At 42.6% G+C, this 16409-nt stretch overlaps 1 protein-coding gene across 8 annotated transcripts in view; it reads right to left on the minus strand.

Annotated features, from left to right (window-relative positions):
- Positions 1-16409, minus strand: part of PALM2AKAP2 (PALM2 and AKAP2 fusion) — a gene marked incomplete at its 3' end in the record, with an annotated part of 497367 nt that overhangs the window by 255415 nt on the left and 225543 nt on the right. For all 8 annotated transcript variants that reach the window (XM_082655999.1, XM_082656001.1, XM_082655998.1 and 5 more), the window contains one exon: positions 5540-5670. In XM_082655999.1, the coding sequence (XP_082512125.1) occupies positions 5540-5670 (131 nt within the window). The remainder of the gene's footprint in view (positions 1-5539; positions 5671-16409) is intronic.

Raw genomic sequence — 16409 nt, forward strand, 5'->3', positions numbered from 1 at the left:
ACGCTGGCTTTGCCACAGTTCGTTCCCTTTTCATTTACCACTTCATGAGGTTTCTCATCTTCCCTGGAGTAATTCCAGGGTGGGGGGACAAATTTTCCTCATATTTCTCACTAATCAAAGAAAGTTAAGAAGACTATATTTCAAACACTTAAATAAAACCTGGTTAAATAAGAAAGAGAATCTTAGGTGAGAAAACCACAAGGCAAGTGACAAGACTTGTTGATTGGAGCAGATGTGAAATAGATACAGCTAGTGTGAATCTAACTGCCTAAAATCTCCAAAAGCATCAATGGGAAACCCACTTGTGGCCCCCAGGGATGCATCACATCCAGTGATGGCATGGACAACGGTGGATGACGGGCCCAAGCCAGAAACAATCCTTTGGGCTTTCTCAATATAGCACTCCAATGGGAAATAAAGCAGACAGATGTGATATCCAATTTTTTTAAAAAAGAAAAAGAAAAAAGAAATCTGTGTACAGATTTTGCTTTCAACAATTCCAACTTTTTTTCTTTTTTTTTAGCCTATTTTGCTCCTGGTTTCTAGTGAGCCAAGAATATAATCAACAGACGGGGCCAATCTGAAATTGCCCTGTGAAAAGTTGTGCAAAAGAATTTGACAATTGATATATCATTTGTCATCACTGAAGTCATCATTTCAAGGCTATCGTGCTCTTAATTTCAGCCAGAAACCTTTGAAAAATGGTAGCATTTTCTGGCCTTTGGGAAAGAAGCCATCTTTCCTGACGGGTATCAATTTTAGTTTGGTAAACCAAGGCTGTTTCCAATCAAGTTCAAATGAAAAGCTTGGTTCCACGGTGGGACCTATGGTAGAGAGACCTCAGCCCAATGCCAGAGAGACAGCTTTATTCCCACTTACAGGAGTCCCAAAGCAGGGTTCAAATTTCCTTGAGTCAAAATACTAAGGCTTTGAATCAGTCTGAAATCAAGGGTCGGGGTTGTCCTTCTTTATCTGTTTGGGTGAAATCAATTTTCTTCCAAACACTATTTACTTCTCACTTCCCTTGAGGGTTTACAGGTATTATAATGGGATTTCACTTATGATCTATGCTTTTTTCCATTTATAGCAATTGTTCTTGAACCTGACCATGCAAAAGAATTACCTGGAGCACTGTTTGAAAAACATAAATTACAAGGCTCCTCACCTCGGTCACTGAATCCAAATTTCCTGGAATGAGGCCTGGGAATTCATATTTTTATTCCCAAGTGATTCTAATGCCCAGATTTAATAGTCTAGTTACATTTTTCCCTCCCTCCCTCCCTCCCTCCCTTCCTTCCTTCCTCCCTCCCTCCCTCCCTTCCTTCCTCCCTCCCTCCCTCCCTCCCTTCCTTCCTGTCCTCCGTGTGGGCTGCCCTAAAAACCTAAGCACCACATATAATAGTTTTAAAAACAGACAACATTCTCAGTTCCAAATCACCGCCAATTTACAAATAACATTTTGGAAGAAAACATGTCTGTAAACCTGGAACTTCTTATATGGCTACTGGCACCCTAAAGAATTTTGGAATCAGAATTAGAAAGGTGGTTATGTTCTTTCTTCTTGAAGATATCTAGGGAAACAGACATATGTCTAAGCGCAAATTCTCAAGCTTTATTTTAAGTCTTTATCATATTCAGAATGGCCAACACATAAAGAATTCAGATGTGGCCTAAATCCTACATACACTTGAAGTTCTGAGTTAAGCTGCCATCATTATCTTCTCTTGTTCTAAACTAACTGACCCTGATTTCCCTTAATCTTTCCTTGCAGGCATTCTCCCTGCTCTTGGATTGCTATTCTGTACTGCTCCATCAGGTTCTTCAAGCTACTCCTGATTCACCAAAAGGGACTAATATACCTTCAGGGCCTAAATGTACTAATATAGTTTAGTACATTTATATTATATACTAATATAGTTTGAAAAGAGTTCATATATCTCTTCAGGAAAATCTAATTTGTTGCTGGGGGAGGACTTAGACAGGTGCACCCAAATCTTAAGACCTACAAATTAATGTTCCAATTCAAACTCCTTTAGAATTCCTTAATTTAGTGGTTCTGCTGCATTTGACTTGCAGGCAGTTTCCAGGATCCCTATTACATAAAGATCAGATCTTATTCCAAAGCCACTCATATTTTCCTTTATTCTTTTCTTCCTTTTCCTCTGAATTCTTGAGTTGTTTTAGTTCATCCTCTTTCTCATTCATTGGGCTATTCTGTACTTTCCCTCCTGCTGGTCAGTCTTCCCTAATGCTTGCAGTTTTTAATTGAACAATCATGCTTCTGGAAGATTGAAGGATTAGCACCCATTTTCACCCTTTCCTGTATCTGTACCCTTTGCCCCATAACTCTGAGTCCCTGTCTCTAACAGGTTGACTGTCTACCTCCTCCCCTGGGTTTTGGGATTAGCCATTGACTTGCTTTGGCTAATGGCTCACGGGCAGTTCTGAGCCTACGCCTTGTGCCTGTTCAGCCCCCTTGCACCTCGGCCATTGCCGTAAAACGAAATGGTCATGATTAGTTCATTAGTGCAGGGAAAATGAGAGCAGCCTCATCCAATCTACAGCTTAGAGTCTCTTAGCCGAGCTCGGCCAAAATTAGCAGACCCAGGCCAGCCCATCCACAAAGACCTTGTAAGACTGGAGGATGCTTATGTTTACAATGAACCTTTAAAGCAGTTCAAGTGACTAAGGGTATGAGAGAGAACCAATGCTTGACTTCAGAAAAGTGTCTTAGGTGACTGAGGATCCTTTAAGGAAGGAGCGGGGAGAGCTCCTTTCTTCCCTTGGGACTGAAGCTTAAAGATGCTGAATACTGTAGAAGAGAAGTTGTGAGTAAGATGAAGGGAAGCAGAAACTGACATCTAAGGTAGGAAGAAACTCCTCCCTCAAGAGGCCCTAAGGAGGAAATGATGCCCATTGGCAGCCCTGCTCCTACAGAAAATCAGCTCCAGGGAACACAGCTCCTTCTCCAACAAATGGCCAATGCCCATTTGGCCGATGTCCAGCAAAGCCGTGGTTACGGCAGAAGGAAATGCCCCCTGAATCCAGGCCTAAGCATCCCACCCCCACCCCTTTAGGCTGTTATGATTTCTTTCCTTCTGGCTTGGGAATCTCTCTCTTAAATGGCCTCCAAGAGATTGTCTGCATGCATTGAATGAGCTCTTTCTTCTGTTGACTCAAAGGATAAAAAGAGATTCTCTTTATTTTTAGGAGTATGGTCATGCCCACCTGAACCACAAACCAGCTCCTAACTCTTATATCTCGCTCCAATGATTAATTTAGCCAAAACTGAGTCTTGATTTAAGACTCCTCTCCCACGTGTAATGGCTCATCACAGGTGAGAGTTACCACCTATGGGGCTAGAACAACAATATATTTGTATTCAAGCCAAAGTGAAACTGCCAATGTGGCTGAAGACCACGTTTTCTGATGCCATTTAAGAAAACCAGAAAAGGTCACAGAACTGGTTTTATCCTACTTTCCAAATCCTCTCTGCCTTCCATCTGTAATAATACCTACTACATGAAATGAATGCACATATCAGGCTCAGTGAGAAAAGATATCCAGGTTTTAAAAAAACAATTTTAAATCAAATTTTCTGCCCATCCATGTGCATAGGGGGCCTGCAATTGCAGAGGGGGCCTGCAATTCTCATCCCTGTTTCCTCCTCCTGCCTAGAACTCCTCGGCAGTATAATGCTGCCCCATGTGAACCTGGATCATGGTTCCTGCTGTGAATAGACAGTGCCCAGGACACTTGGTTCCTAGAATTTTGCCAACTTGGACTGGAGAGTAATTCCCCAGCCTCCCTCTGCCAGGCAGGGGTCCCAGCCCCAATCCTTTCATTCAACAAACAGCTATGGAGCACCTGCGTGGTGCCAGACCCATCTGGAGTGTAGTGTAGTAAGAAAGAGAGAGGAAATGGACTGGAACTTTTAACAAGAGTAAAGATAAAGAGATGCTATACGGTATCAACTGCCAGCTGAAAGCACCATGGACTTGCCGCTTTGAGACTTAAAAGCAAACCTATAAAACCATGTCTCAGAGCTACCTTTTCCTCTCCAGTTTACTGTCAATATTTCCCATTATCCTTGGCTCCCTCATCTTGCCTAAGATGCAGCAAGCCGAGCCACTCCTGAGGAGAGGGCATCCCCGAGGCTCAGGGCTCTGGGCTACTTCATCCCACCCCCTCCCCTTTCTATCTTCTGGGCTTCTAACATGAAGTCCTTTCTTTTCCTGGGGTTCTGGAGGTACTTGTCCTCACAAGCTTGATGTCAGTATTTACAGGATTAAAATTTCTTCTTCTAATGGTATATATATACACATACACACACACACTAATATATAATTTAGCCTTTCCAATGTTATATATATATGCATATACATATTATTTAGCCTTTATCCTTTGTATTTTAAGAAAAAGTGTGTGTGTACGTATATGTGTGTGTATGTATATGTACACGTACACACACACACACACACACACACACGCACACACACACCCCATATAAACTTTTTCTTAGCCAGTTTCCCCCATAAGCAAAGCTTGGGCAAGCTGCTCTGAGAACTCTTTAAGGGGCATAAGGGCTCAAGCAAAGTAGGGACACAGGCCTTTGGGGCTTACAGTCGGTCTGCTTTTCCCTTTGGTGATGCTGTTGGGGTCCCCTAGGTGCCCTCACCAGCTTCATTCACTCTTGGGTACAAATGACTGGTAGCAAGTTAGCTATTACTCTGTATTTTAAAAGAGCTCAAAACCGCAGGAGAAAGAGATGACCCTCTCCAAGGGGATATTTCCGGCAGAATTTGGTGGGATAAGGTGGCTGGGGAGATTTCGTTCTAAGGCATCTCCACACACCATCTTCCCCCACCATCTCACATCTCTGGCTGGGTGCCTTGGGACCTGGCGTGGCTACAGTTCCCAGGTGGAAACCTACATTTATTTTGCTTCTGTCTGAGCCTGGCCAGCCACTGACCATAGAGAGGTCACTTATCTCCCAGACTGAAATGTTCAGAACCTGGTTGAGGACCATAAAGGAAGCAACTCACCCTCTGAGCATTGAAACTAGACAATACAAAGTTACTTTTTAGAGCTCAGGCACACAGCTCACAGGGGTGCCCTCAGTTTCAATTCCAAGACCCTTGGCTACAGTTTTCCCATTTCAAATTGATCAAATGTAGCAAATTTGACAACAGACCCACTAACAGCTAACAGCCTGAGCTCAAGAAGGAAAAAGACAAAAGCTGACAGAAGAACTCAAAAAGGGGACATTTAGTGAAGGGGCAAGCTGCTTACCACACCTAGTTGGTCCATGAAGACATCACTGTACTGTGTGAATCCCAATACAATACTTAGTACTCAGAGTCAAAATTCTGGGTTATATGGAAAAGTTTCAGTGGCAACAACGTACCTACTCTGTTTAGGAAGATAATTCTAAAGCCCTGGGAAAAGGTGACGGCACTGAGAAACGCTCCCTAGAGGAGAGATGTGGTTACTGCACTGTAAAGTCACAGTTTGGGGGCCTGGGCTGGAAACCACCTACCTCTGAATGTTACCTTCAAGTTGTTTGACTCTTAACTCATCCTCCTCAGACTGCCGCCGCCTGGCTTCCTCCTCTTCCGCAGTTCCAGCAGGTACACCCTGCAGCAGCCATTTTTCCCGAAGCACTTTGGACTGTGGGAATGAGCGAAGAGAACAGACTAGATGATACCTTCCAGTCCACACCCTCCTCTCCCTCCGCGGTGTCTCCATCTTAGCTCCGCCCCTCATCAGCGTCCACCTGAATCGCTTCTCACTACTTGGCCCCCTACTTGCCTCTCTCGCCTAAGGCCCAGAGAGCCGCCAAAAGGATTGATTCCCACTTTTCTATTATTAAAAAATTTGAAAACATACAGAAAAACAGAGGAAACTATATGATGCACGCCTGTGTAATCTCATCTGGATTTCACACCTATAAACATTTTGCCATATTTTCCCACATATTCTTTCCACCAAAGCATTTTAAAGTAAATAACAAACATCATGACATGGCACCCATAAATATTTTAGTACGAGTCTCTAAAAAGTAAGGACATTTTTCTATGCAACTACAGTTCCATTATGACATTTCCTAAGATCACTGTAATATCCAGTCCATCTTAACGTGCTCTTTTTAAAAGATTAATCCATGTCACGCCTCTTCTTAAAAACTCATTTTTAATGACTCCCAACCATCCTCAGCAGGTGTCTCTTAATGGTACTAAAATTATGCACCCCACCTGTGTCGGTGTCCCAATATAATCACGGAGTAAAATGAAGTTTTCGTGTTTTGGGTCAGTGGTTAGGAGGGAGTGACTGATTAGTGCTTTAAGAAGGGAAACGAAAACAGCTCAAGAGAAAGGCATGTTGAAACTCCCTAAAATGAAGAGCAAAGCATGTAAGGCATAGGAGAGGATTTCTGATTTGGGTTACCTAGTTGGCATTTGGTGGTTACTGGATGTTTGCCAGAGGCTGGACATCATGGCTGAGCATCCCTGTGGGCAGGTCGGTGGTCATGGGAATGGACCACTGTGAGGATGCATCACCAATTCTGCCAGAAGAAGGGCATGCGACAAGTTCTTCCCAGCAAGGACTGGAGTAATGGCCTTGAAGCCAGTCAACGTAGAGTAAGTGCTAGGTTCTCTGGCTCCCTGGCATCCCCTCTATCTGAATCTCATTTGATCTCATTAGTTAGGGTGAGGAAGTGAAAGAAAGGGAGCTCTGATGATGACTAAGAGCCAGGTCATGCATGGCTTGGAACCAATTAAATATGATTTACGGAAGTAAGAGAAAGTGGACCATGTCTCTAACATTGTGGACACACAATTCAGACTACTGGTTCCCTTTCGATAGCTCTTACAAGCAAAAGATACACAAGTCCATAGACTCTCATTTTACATGGGATTAAGGGCTATTTATTATGAACCTATAAAATGAGTCACTAAAAATTACAAACATTTAGTAATAGTAAATTAGAATTCATTAATGGTTCTGATCTGCCATTCTACTGAGAAGTCAGGCCACCATTCAGCAGCATGAAGCAAGATGTACAGGAGCTGGATGTACAGGAGCAAGTTCTGGTGGCTGGAATTCCTGCACTTCTGGTTGGACCTTTTGTTAGCAACGCATCGTCAGGGTGGTGTCCAGGTGGCCATAGTTTTCACTGGTGTTATTCTTCCTTTTGAATTACAAGTCGTTGGTGGAGATTTGTTTGGTCACTCTTAGAGTGCATAGAGAGGCATAATTATAGCTCTTGACCTGCAGCTTTCCGTTCATTAAAGACACCAGTTTGTTCACATATGATTCTTAACTGTACTGCTAAAGTGACTGCAGACGGGAGCCACCCTCTCACCCCAATGTGCTTCAACAGTTGCACAGCATTGCTAACATGTTGCCAGTAAACGTGTTATAGTTTGCAAGCAGCAGAAACTAACACACCATTGTAAAGCAATTATACTCCAGTAAAGACATAAAAATAAATAAATTAATTAAAAAAAAGTTTTCAAGGACTACTCAGGAAAGTGTAAAAAAATACTTAAAAATTTATAGGGCATTGTTTAATAATATAAAATCATGTGTGAAAGCTCACGGTGCAATCTGTGTATGTTGGTGGCTCTCCTGTGGGCTGAATTGTGTCCCCGTCCCCAAATTCATACGTTGAAGTCTTAAGCCCCACTACTGCAGAATGTGACTATTTTGGAAATAGGGCTTTTAAAGAGGAAATTAACGTTAAAATGAGGTCATTGGGATGGGCTCTAATCCAATATGACTGGTGTGCTTATAAAAAGAGATTAGGACACAGTCAAGCACAGAAAGATCATGTAAAGACACCTGAGGAAGACAGCCATCAACAAGCCAAGGAGAGGGCATTAGAAGAAACTAACCCTGCTGATACCTTCATCTTGTACTTCTAGCCTCTAGAATTGTGGCAAAATACATTTCTGTTGTTTAGGACACCCAGTCTGTGGAATTTGTTATGGCAGCCCTAGCAAACTACTACGTTCTCCAAAGCTTTATTACAGAGATTCCCCCCACCCCTCACTGGAAAGTGGGAATGGGTGGGGTAAATTGGTTTCTCTTCCTAAGTGGGCTACAGAAGGAAAAAACAAACAAACAAACAAAACCCTCAGAACCACCATTCTCCACTCAAGCCACTCAAAATTCTCCAGGGAGATCACACTCGCATATGCCAAGAGACCAGGTTGAACAACGGTTAACAGTCTGGATTCTGAAGCCAGTCTGCCCTTTACTAGCTGTGTGACCTAGGACAGGCCCTTAGCCTCACTGAGCCGCAGTCTCCTCATCCGTAAAATGGACACAACAACTGTGCTCATCTCGGAAGTGTGTTATGAGGATTTAAGTGAGTTCATACATTAAAAGTGCTGGGTCTATACTTAGTACTATAGGAATGTTTATTCTTGTCGTTCGTCCTGCTCCCTTGGTCTCTCCTCTTTTCACCTGAGAAAGACCAGGTAAAATGCCACCTGAGAAGGCTCCCTCCACTTTTGCTGGCAGGATTAGTGTCTCCTATAGTGGAGAACATATTCTAGAGCATTCTTTATTCTTTAAATTTTATTTATTTATTTATTTGGCTGCACCACACAGCTTGTGGGATCTTAGTTTCACGACCAGGGATTGAACCGGGCCCACAGCAGTGAAAATGCCAAGTCCCAACCACTGGACCACCAGGAAACTCCTAGAGCATTCTTTAGATTACCCTCAAATTACTTCTTTTTATATCTGCCCCCCCTGTAGACTCCCAGCTCCTCAATGGCTAAGGCCATTCCTTATTCAGTTTTGCATCTCATTGTCTCACCCGGCTCAGTTCCAGCCAATGAATGAGTGAATGGGTGAATTGGAAAATTCTCGATTGTCTTTCACTCTGATTACTTGGGATGAAGGGGTCACCCTTTCAGAGAGCTTCCTGTGCTAAAACGTTTGACATTAACCTAGTTCCACCCGTGGAAGGTAAAAACCTCAGGATTTTGGGAGACTGACATGCTGGCAACCTCAGACTTGGTGTGTGGACCCTTCTGGAAAGGCAGCCATGGAGAGTCCCAGTTTTCTGTGCCCCAGCAGGAGATGCTCTACAAGCCAGGGCTTCTTGAAATGTGAGGAAGTGGATGATTTTGGGAATGTTCTGTCTGCTCTTCTTCAACCAGTGCCTCCTGCCACCAAGGGAAGGGTTGAATTACCCCACCCCTCCCCATCTTCTGGCTGATTTAGCCCCAGCCATTGGTCAGCACCTCTGACAAAAGCAGCCTGGTGACCATGAACACCAAAAGCATATGTGCCCCCAGATCTGTCTCTTCGCTGGCTACAGCAGTGACATCACCAAAACATCCGCAACAGCTGGAGCTAGGAAGAGAGGATCTAACAGAACAAGACAGTGGGCCTGGTCTCAGGGAAGGTGTTTCACAAAGGTGTTTTGACGTTACAAAAACAAAAAAGCTTAGCTGAGTTTTCACTTGGCCCCAAAGTAATTGCTGTCAGGGAAAACCACCAATTCAAATCCATTTGCCTCCAGAGACTTCCTTAACCTACTCCAGATCCCCTCGTCTTGTACCCTAGAGCTGACTGTGTTAGGGCCTCGGATGTAAGGCACCTGTGCGTACTGATCATGCACGTCCGCCAAAAGTACCACCTTTCCTGTATCGCTCTGGCTCTCATTGGCCGCCTGAGTGTTTCAGAATTTAGTGACGAGCTCAGCAGAAGTGAAAACTAAAACCAAAAAGTTTTCTTTTCTTATGCCCTTATTGTCCAAGTAACAAACATCAAAGAAAAAAAAAAGTCTATCAAAGCGTGCAGGTGCTAAGAACTGTCAAAACTTCGCATTTGTCAAGCGGAGGCAACTGTGAAGAGTCAAGACAAAGCAGCAGCAGACGGGGAGCTGCCAGTTGACACACGGAGTCCTGACAGGGCTCCTGGAAGGCCGATGGAGAGACCTCCTGACGTAAATCTGGTTCTTGCTCTGTGGGCCGGTCCAGCCTCGGAAAACAAAATTAGAACAGAGCCTCTCAAACTTACAGTCTGTATGAGGATTCCCAGGAAGGCCTGCTATAACACAGATTCCAGGGCCCTGTCCCCAGAGATGTTGACTCTGTGAATTGGGGATAGGGCCTGGGAGTCTGAATTTTAACAAGCTCCCAGGTGATGCTGTCACTGATGTCGCCAGACCGAGGACCACAGTCTGAGCAGCACTGCATAAGGACTACCCAAATGGCTGAGGAATGCAATAAGCTTTCCTGCTGGCTAGCCAAAAGGAACTACTCATCCTCTTGCAAACCTGTCTCTCCTCCTGCATTCCCCACCTCAGGAACAGCAGGGTCCCCATCCATCCCTACATGCCAGGCACTCTGCCAGGTCTGAAGACACCTCTCAGGAAGACAGGCAAGTCCCCACTCTCACCAAGTCTTCATTCCAATAAACATGGATGCAAGATCATTTCAGACTATGATACACGCATGGCAGGAGGCAGGCAGGATGATGTGACAAACAGGGACCGAGGGAGGACACTTTAGGTGGGAAAGATCTCTCTGAGTACTTAAACGTTTGAGCTGAGATCTGAGATGCCAGGAAGGGCATTCAGGTGGAGGGATGACAAATGTCATAGCTGGGAAGTGGGACAGAGTTTGGTGACCTTCAAGATTGTCTAATCAAACCTTTTTAATCTACAGATAAGGTAACTAAGCTAAAGCAACTTTTCAAGGTGATCCAGCTAAGCAGTGAGGAGTGTCCGGTGTGAGTGGGGGACAGTGGAAAGTGGGAGATGAATCAGTAAGTTTCGAAATCATTTTCTGTTCATTTGTCATTTTTATAAAGTCATTATCTAGCAATCTTTTTTTTTTTTTTTTTTTTTGCGGTACCCGGGCCTCTCACTGTTGTGGCCTCTCCCGTTGCAGAGCACAGGCTCCGGACGCGCAGGCTCAGCGGCCATGGCTCACGGGCCCAGCTGCTCCGCGGCATGTGGGATCTTCCCGGACCGGGGCACGAACCCGTGTCCCCTGCATCGGCAGGCGGACTCTCAGCCACTGCGCCACCAGGGAAGCCCTCTAGCAATCCTTTTTACCTTATAGATCTGGCTTTGGTGTAAAAATTAGCCAAGACTTTCTCATTCTAAGACTTTTATCTGTGATTTCTTCTTATATTGTTGTGATTTTACTTTTTACTCCAAATCATTCATCCGCCTGTAATCGGGCTAAAGCTGACATTGGCTGCATTAGTGGGTGATGTTGGGAATCTGGCTAAATTCCATCTCCTAATAAAAAATGGCTTAAACATAGGGTGGCACAATGGTTGTGATGTGTTCTCATGCACTTGTGTCCCCTTCTCCATTCTCCTTCCCCTCCCCCTGATCACATCCCTTCCCCCGCATTGACTCCCAATAAGATCTTTGGTTTTGTTACATGATTCAGGCCACACAAAAGCCGATCCAAGACTTCCGATAGAAGAAACCAAGTTTTAACTTCCACTCAAGCTCCGTTTATGGGGTCTGGGGGAGATGTGATGGGGAGAAGGATGAGACGTGTACCCTGCCTGCCTGGTCAGTATTTTCAAATTTGAACTTGGCCTTTTGCACAGACTAACAACCAAGGAAAGTCTAAAATTAGTTTGAACGGTTCACAATAGTGAGAAACACTGTAATGTCTTTGCAAGCAAGGCTCCTGATACCTTCGGGCTATTCAGCAAATGACCTTGGTGGGTTGACAATAAATATCTCGCAGGGTCACAATTCATTCTTTGATTTTTTTTTTTCCATTCAGTCTTCTGGAGAGGAAGGGCTGTGGCTTTTAAAATATAATGACAATTTTCATGGCTTGGATTAGAAAAAAACTCTAGTCAGGGTTCCTGCTCATGAATAAATAATTCAAAGACAGCTTATGTATTGAAGATGTGGTTATTAGCAATTGGATTCTGACCATGCTGACTATGTTATACAAACCTTTATAAATGTGACAGTCCCAAAGGGATGCATGTGGCAATATGTACTGTGTGCCTTTTCTTGCTGGGACCTTGAAATGACCAATGAAAGAGACAGATCTCTGGCAATTCAACCAAGGGGCAAAAGGGAATATTAAATTCAGTCTGTCTGGTATAATCCAATAGTTGATTTATTGTTTTAAACTCACATGATCACAAGTCACATAAGAAAAACAATAAAAATAAGTAATTGTTTCCATGGAATTAAAAGCCAAGACAATTTTTCAGAAGAAGAATAATGATGGCTCTTGCTTTATGAAATATTATAATATATTAAAAGGCTAGAGGGATTAAAGAGAATGGAGCTGGCCCAGGAATGGCAGATTAATGGAATAAAAAGAACCCACAAACAGCAGACTCGAGTATAAGTGAGAAATATGTATATAATAAAGAAGACATTTAAATCAGTGGGGAAAAGGATGAATTAATCAACAAATCATGTTGAAGCAACTGTCTCACCATCAGTAAAAAGTAAAGTTATTCCTATCTTATTCCTTACAGGAAAATAAATTCTAGATTTTAATCCTAAAACTACTGAAATATAAGAAACATCATAGATAAGTGTTTGAGATGAAGGTGTTCTTTCCAAGGACGACATCAAGGTCAGAAATTATAAAGTAAATGAATGTTAGATGTGATTTCATAAAAATTATAAAATTTTGTATGAGAATTTAAAAGAACCCATATACAAAAATCAAAAAAGAGATAAAGGCTAATGCATTTTGGAGACTAATGTTAATATGATTTCATTTTACTCACAGGCTGATGAGGCCTGTGGTAAGGGTTCCGTATCTTATTCCATAAAAATATATTGGGTTCTATCTGGGTGCTGAGCAGACAACTGATATGTTTTTCTTTATATTTTGCTGTACCTTTGAATTTCACTCTTGCAATGATCATACATTCCTTCCTTTTATTATCAGCAAAAGTAATACAGCTATTAAAATTGCCTACTGGTCCCATATGTGAGCATTTCTTGGAAATTCTCGCATCACAAATGTCAGACACTCAACACAGCTAAGGATCTTATAAAAAGAAATCTGAGTTTAATTTGGCTAGGACGTCAAAGTACCTGGAGGTTTCCTAATCACTGGGGTGTAGCAGCTAATATTTCAACATTTTCTTCAACGCCTTATAGAATTTGCTTATCATTCATATAAAAAGTAATGATATTCCATTTTGTGGAGTCACTATATAGCCCTAACTATTGCAATTAGGAAATATATTAGTCAAATATACAAGTATCAAGATGATTGCATTGCAAAATTTATTTGTTTTGACAAGAGACCAGTCAATCTGTCTAAATAATTCATATCTCATTGCATGAGAATACGCATTCAAAGACTATTTGATAATGAGAATTATATCTTAATAAACATGAAATCAAATTCTAATGCTTTTCCATTTAACTTTGCACTGAGAATAATTTTTCTTAGAGCACATCTGGAATTTTGAAAAATGTTAAAATAAATAGCAATTCCTGACATATTTCTTAATATTTTCTACTTCAAGGAACTACGAATCATCACTGTGGCACATCTCCACATGGTCCAAACTTTCCAGAGCCCACAAGAATATACTTAGAGTAAAAGAGGCAGTGATGATAGTAATTGACATCTTTCTAGACTAATTATGTCATTTGGAGGAAACAGTGTCCTGGAGAAAGCATGGCTATGGTGACAGTGCTGGGGTTCAATCGGGCTCCCCCACTCAGAGTCTCCCTGTTCTTGGGCAGATTACTTGTTCTCACCAGTTTGTTTCCTCACCTGTAGGATGGGGAGAGTAGTATCTACTATGTGTTCAGTATTGAGGGGATGTATCTAAAGGCACATATTGGGCACTGAAAGAAAATGATGACTACTATTGAGAATGGACACGGGGACGACATGGCTGCTATGCTGCCATCAGGAAGCTGGCTGAGTCTCTACCAAGAGCTCACGGGGGAACTATAACCTCAATGAATTTACTACCATCCGGGGGTGAGGCTGCTAAGCTCCAAACAGTGATCACAGGGAAGATGACTCACATTATTTAAGGTCAGTCAACAGTTAACTGATTGAAGGTAGAACATATTCATTTCTCGTGCCTGAAGTGATCATCTCTCTCAATCAGGCACCACCCTCCTTATTATTGAAATAACTCTATTTTGGGGAGGATGGACTCAGAACAAAGAGAGGCAGACTCATGAGGGAAGTGTCACCTGCATCACGGTGAGGCCAGTCACTGTCCTCACCTTACCGCAGATGCCACTTCACCAGAGCAGAGACACTCGGGGCCTCCCAGAGCTGGGGTCTCTCTCCAGGGTAGCACCCAATAAACCGCCTTTGCAACCTCTGAGCTTCCCTTTTTCGTTGTTCAAGGCTAGTGGTCCACCCTTACTACAGAGGTCTTCCCTAGCAAGAGAAATTATAATGCACTGGTCTCCACTTATTAAATTTCCATCATTTCCAATCCTTTCTCCCCAGGTATAGCAAGGTAACCTTGGTGAAAGTCCTGGGTGTTCCCTTAAATAATCAATCTCATCAACTGTGTGAGAATTTTAGCAGGATAACCAAAGAGAACTATCTTATTCCCTTGTTTCTAAGTCTTTGAAGGAATCTCACTGCTTCCCCATGCAATACTAAGTCATCTGTACTGTTGTTTCTGTTGATTGGATGGATGGATGGATGGATGAAAAATGGACAGATGGAATATGAAAAGAATATTGTAACACTGGACTGGATCAGCAATGAATGAATCCTCGGTATCTTATCTGACACCCAGAAAGATAAAAGGTAGGACAAAAGAAACTTGATCTTCTGACATACATTTATTGCCAGACTTTTGATTCAAGGAATGCAGAAGCAAAGAACCGCATTGAGCTGAAAGAGGAGAGAGTCTGTCTAGTCAAAAACAGCCTCTCATTCTTTCACTCTTCTTGTTCAAAAGTTCACCTTTTAAGCAAGAATATGATGAGGTTTAATACATTTTGGTCTCTAATAAGGAGTGAGTTGACTATACTCTGAGCCAGAGATCCAGCTCTGTCCAGATTGACCTTGAACAATTCACTCGGTTCTATTAAGTGTGTTTAAGCCCCCCCTCTCTGTAAGAAGAGGATGCTAACTTTAGCCCTCAATCCTCCCTCAGGAATGTGGTAAGGAAAGAGTAGTGGCATACAGGGTAGATGCAAGCTTCCTACAAAGAAAGGTCCATAAATGGATTTACACGATGAGCGGAAAGAAACAGGCAATATTCTCGGTATCGTGCTGCCATTCTTCCTTTAAAACACCCTTCTCTAGTTCAAGCTAATGGTGAACTGATAAATATGTGAAGCAGATTTAGGTCATGCTGCTATTTATTTTTTTTATTTTAATAGATCTTTATTAGAGTATAATTGCTTCACAGTACTGTGTTAATTTCTGTTGCACAACAAAGCGAATCAGCCCTATGCATACACATGTCCCTACATCCCCTCATGCTGCTATTTAAAATCAGGAACTCGCCTGCTGATAATTTTATTCTGAGGATTCATTCAGCACAACCCCGTCTTCTAGAAAAGAATGGGAAACGCAACCATGAAGGTTCATCTTGTTAAAAAATAATCCACACCTAGCATCACCTGGAGAGTCAGCCCCACCTTCCCAACTAGCCCTCTGAGTGATGCAATTTCTGTACATGTAATGTCATGGCAACTTGGTGTGAGCACGAGAGGGTTTTTCTAAAAAACCCAGGAGCGGTGGAAAGCAAGCAGCGACTCCCAGCTGGCCACTGGTCACACTATTCTCTGAGCCTGCAGAAAGCAACATTCTGCAACCAGTGGAGTCCTTGTGACAGTAACAGAGCTTTCTCCTGGGTTGTCATCAATTATGATGCTTAAGTGTATTATGTTTTAAAGAAAAATAAATAAATAAGCATCTCTCTCTCTCTCTCTCTCTCTCATGGTGCAATGGAAACCAATCAAGTCAAATCATTTCAATACTGTCTTTGACAGTCTTCTAACAGGATACTTTCAAAATCGTTAAAGTAGAAAGAAAACATGTGAATAACCTGAAGTGCCCAGCACTGCTCATTTATCAGACCATATACTGCTCTTATCTCCCTTTTCTCCAGATCAAGAAAGAAAAGATTAATATTTTTAATTTAGTAAAGAGCATGTTAAATGTATCTTTGGGAACCTCTGTATACACACACACACACACACACACACACACACACACACACACACACAGCATCTATGTTTTGGAGACACAGCCCTGGAACACTGCCTCACCCACCATGTGGAAATTCTCCAATTTCTATATATAACCACCGCAGTTCACAGGCACACACACCCCAACCCATCCACAGGCACCTATCAGCTCATCATGCTTGCAGAAATTGTAATGCTGTAACAATGCCCTGAATTTGAGAAATTCACAAGCCCAGAGATGGTTTCC

This window comes from Grampus griseus (assembly GCF_964374135.1).
Source record: "Grampus griseus genome assembly, chromosome: 6".
Classification (NCBI taxonomy): Eukaryota; Metazoa; Chordata; class Mammalia; order Artiodactyla; family Delphinidae; genus Grampus; species Grampus griseus.